Source organism: Xenopus laevis, chromosome 2S (genome assembly GCF_017654675.1).
Source record: "Xenopus laevis strain J_2021 chromosome 2S, Xenopus_laevis_v10.1, whole genome shotgun sequence".
Lineage (NCBI taxonomy): Eukaryota > Metazoa > Chordata > Amphibia > Anura > Pipidae > Xenopus > Xenopus laevis.
In genome coordinates, this window is record NC_054374.1 from 163,679,794 (window position 1) to 163,683,041 (window position 3,248).

Consider the following 3,248-nt stretch of genomic DNA (forward strand, 5'->3'; position numbering starts at 1 on the left):
CCTCATATCCTTCTCCAGGGAGCCCCTCATATCCTTCTCCAGGGAGCCCCCCATATCCATCTCAAGGGCACGTCTTACCTAACTTGCCAGTTTGCAAGGCTTGGGGTGAGTACATAACCCCCTCAGAGCTATTGTGACCCCCTCACATCCACCTCTCCCTACTGTACATCATGTACTGAGACCCCCAACTCTCCAGTAACTCCCTGCACCCTGAGCAGTCCCCCAGCAGAGAGGAGGGTGCAAGTAATACAGGCCACGCCTCTGCAGCTGGTTTATCAGGCATGCTGGGAGTTGTAGTATTATGGGCAGTGACTGTTGAGGGTACAGGGCGGGGCTGCTAATAATAGAAATAAATAATAGAATGGTCAGTGACATGGGGAGCAGTTATTATATACAGAGAGCTCAGGGGCCCCAGTACATAGGGACACACCCCTGGACATGAGCTACAGCTGAGAGTTACAGTTAAACAACAGTTAGAGGCCACAGTTTGCTCTGATACAAATAGTAAAGGCGGTATAAGCGTGACAGGGAGGGGACTATTACTCCCAGCATGCTCAGCAGCCACAGAGATGAACATCCCGGCAGTGAATCCAGGAGCCAGAACTCCCAGAAGGCCCCGTGTGACTCCCAGCATCCCCCGCGCCCGGTACTCACAGAACTCGGCGATGTAGAAGGTCACCGCGTAATTCTCCTCACACCACTCCAGGGTGGAGGTCGGGGGACCCCAGTAACCGGGCCTGTCCAGCGCCGGAGCCATCGCACTGCCTGTACCACTCACAGCCGGCCGGGGAGGAGCTGAGGAGAGTAGGGTGAGGGACCAACTGACACGCCTCTACTGGATCAGCCTAGCTCCTCCTCCTTACCCACTCAATAGCGTCCAATGGCAAGCAAGGGGCGTGGCAAATTCACGCGACTGAGGCGACGGCTGAATCAATGGCTGTGGCGTAAGGTCGGTAAAAGCGAGGGCGTGGCTAAGTGATTTTCGAGTAAAGGCGGAGCTAGAGCTTTTTATTCAAAAAGTCTACCTGTGTGGGCGGGAAAAAGCATGGGCGTGGCCAAAGATGAGAGGCAGAGTTTTATGAAGTGCTTAGGGATATGTAGGTATGCGGCCTTAAAGGAACAGTAACATCAAAACATGAAGGTGTTTCAAAGTTTATAATGTAGTGTTGCCCTGCGCTGCTTAAACTGCAGTGTTTGCTTCAGAAACTCNNAACAAGCTGTTGTGTAGCCATGGGGCAGCCATTCAAGCACAGGATACACAGTAGATAGGGTCTCAAAGTTCCATAGCTATGTTAGGTTAACATTGATTTTACTCTATATTTCCTTTAATATGTAGAATCACTGAGTAGTCCTTACAATCTATTCATGATGTATTCTGGTATATGCAATCCAGGGAGACCAAATTTTAAAATAATGATTATATATATCCTAAGATATACTCCAGTTCATTTTAAGCCAGAACAAAACGGATACATGTACTGTTAATATTAGGGATGCACCGAATCCATTATTTTGGATTCAGCCGAACCCCTGAATCCTTTGCGAAAGATTCGACCGAATACCGAATCTGAATCCTAATTTGCATATGCAAAGGGTGGCAAGGGGAAAACATTTTTTAATTCCTTGTTTTGTGACAAAAAGTCACTCGATTTCTCTCCCCGCCCCTAATTTGCATATGCAAATTAGGATTTTGATTCAGTTCGGCCTGGCAGAAGGATTCGGTCGAATCCTGATGAAAAAGGCCGAATCCTTGCCGAATCCCGAACCGAATCCTGGATTCCGTGCATCCCTAGTAAATATAAATGAATTTTGTTAAAACAGCGCCACCTGCTGGTCAGTTTCCCACCAGTCTGACCAGCAAGTAGTCAAGGAAGTTGTCAGGAGAAAGAAAGAGGCTGATGTTCTTCTGCTTAGGAATAAAATTAGAAACCTTTCTCACATCTTTCCTAAGCAGAAGAACATCAGCCTCTTTCTTTCTCCTGACAACTTCCTTGACTACTTGCTGGTCAGACTGGTGGGAAACTGACCAGCAGGTGGCGCTGTTGTAACAAAATTCATTCATATTAACAGTACATGTGTCCCTTAATATCTTGGAATTAAAATAAAATAAATAATGAATGTAAATTACAAAAGTGCTTAGAATAGCCCCCTCATCAATTTTACATTCACTTATTTTAAAGGTTTACTTATCCTTTAAGGTAATTTGGACCATAGTAGCCAGATGGCTGAAATTGCAAACAATTGCTGAATAAAAAGCTAAATAACTCAAAAACAACAAGTAATAAAAATTGAAAACCAATTGCAAATTGTCTCAGAATATCCCTCTCTACTTCATACTAACAGTTAATTTAAAGGTGAACAACCCCTTTAAGGATGCTGGGGGTCTGAAATGCGTTATGTGTGCCTGGAGCCTATCTACCTGTGCCTATCTACCATCAATTAGGTCAATTGTCCTGCGGGTATTGTCACCTGCCTTATGAAGCCGACTTGATCTGAGTTTATGAGCTTGGCCATGAGGGGTCCCAGTCTATTTGCCATTAGTTTAGTGAATACTGAGTGAACTGAGTTCAAAAGGGCTATTGGTCTGTAGCTACAACATAAACCAGGGTCTTTGCTTTCTTTGTTCAATAGGGTTATATATGAAGATAACATGGATTAGGGAACTGGCTGCACAGTTTTGTTAAGTGAGGTATTATTAGTTAGTGGATTTTTTTGTAGTAGGCATATGAGTAGCCATCTGGGCCTGGGGCTTTTGAGGAGGAGAGTGACTTAATTGTATCTTTAACTTCTTCCTCTGTGATTGGCTTATTAAGGACTTCCAAGTCTGTTGGGGTTAGAGTTCTGTGTACATTTTCTTCTAAGAAGGTTTGTCTGAGGGTTGATAGGCTACTGTGTGCTGGGAGTCACTCCATTTCTGTTCACTCTGTAAGTTACAAGCTTCACGTGAAATATCTGAAATACGAATAACCAGTTACTTCATTATTTGTTCATAGGTCCCAAATCCGGCAATCCCAGTTTCTTTGTAGCATGGAGACATTGTGCAGTGCTGAGTTCAGATAGGAGCTGTTCAGCAAGTAGAAGCAATGGCTGGAAGCAATTACCTGGGTCAGAACCTTGGAATGTTTTTCACAGCCGCAATCATACACAAAGGGCTGACTTTACTTAGTGGTCTGGAATTAATTTTGTAGGAACAAAAAAACTTTAATTGGTGGTTGACGTGCAGTTGCAGGTGTAAGTTACCAGCTTTT

The 3,248-nt window shown here is 44.5% G+C and overlaps 1 protein-coding gene across 1 annotated transcript in view; it reads right to left on the reverse strand.

Annotated features, from left to right (window-relative positions):
• Positions 1–777, reverse strand: part of acer3.S (alkaline ceramidase 3 S homeolog) — a 47,156-nt gene extending 46,379 nt beyond the window's left edge. The window contains 1 exon segment of the mRNA NM_001094946.1: positions 655–777. Within this exon segment, the coding sequence (NP_001088415.1) occupies positions 655–757 (103 nt within the window). The 5' untranslated portion in view covers positions 758–777.
• Between the last annotated feature and the right edge of the window lie 2,471 nt (positions 778–3,248).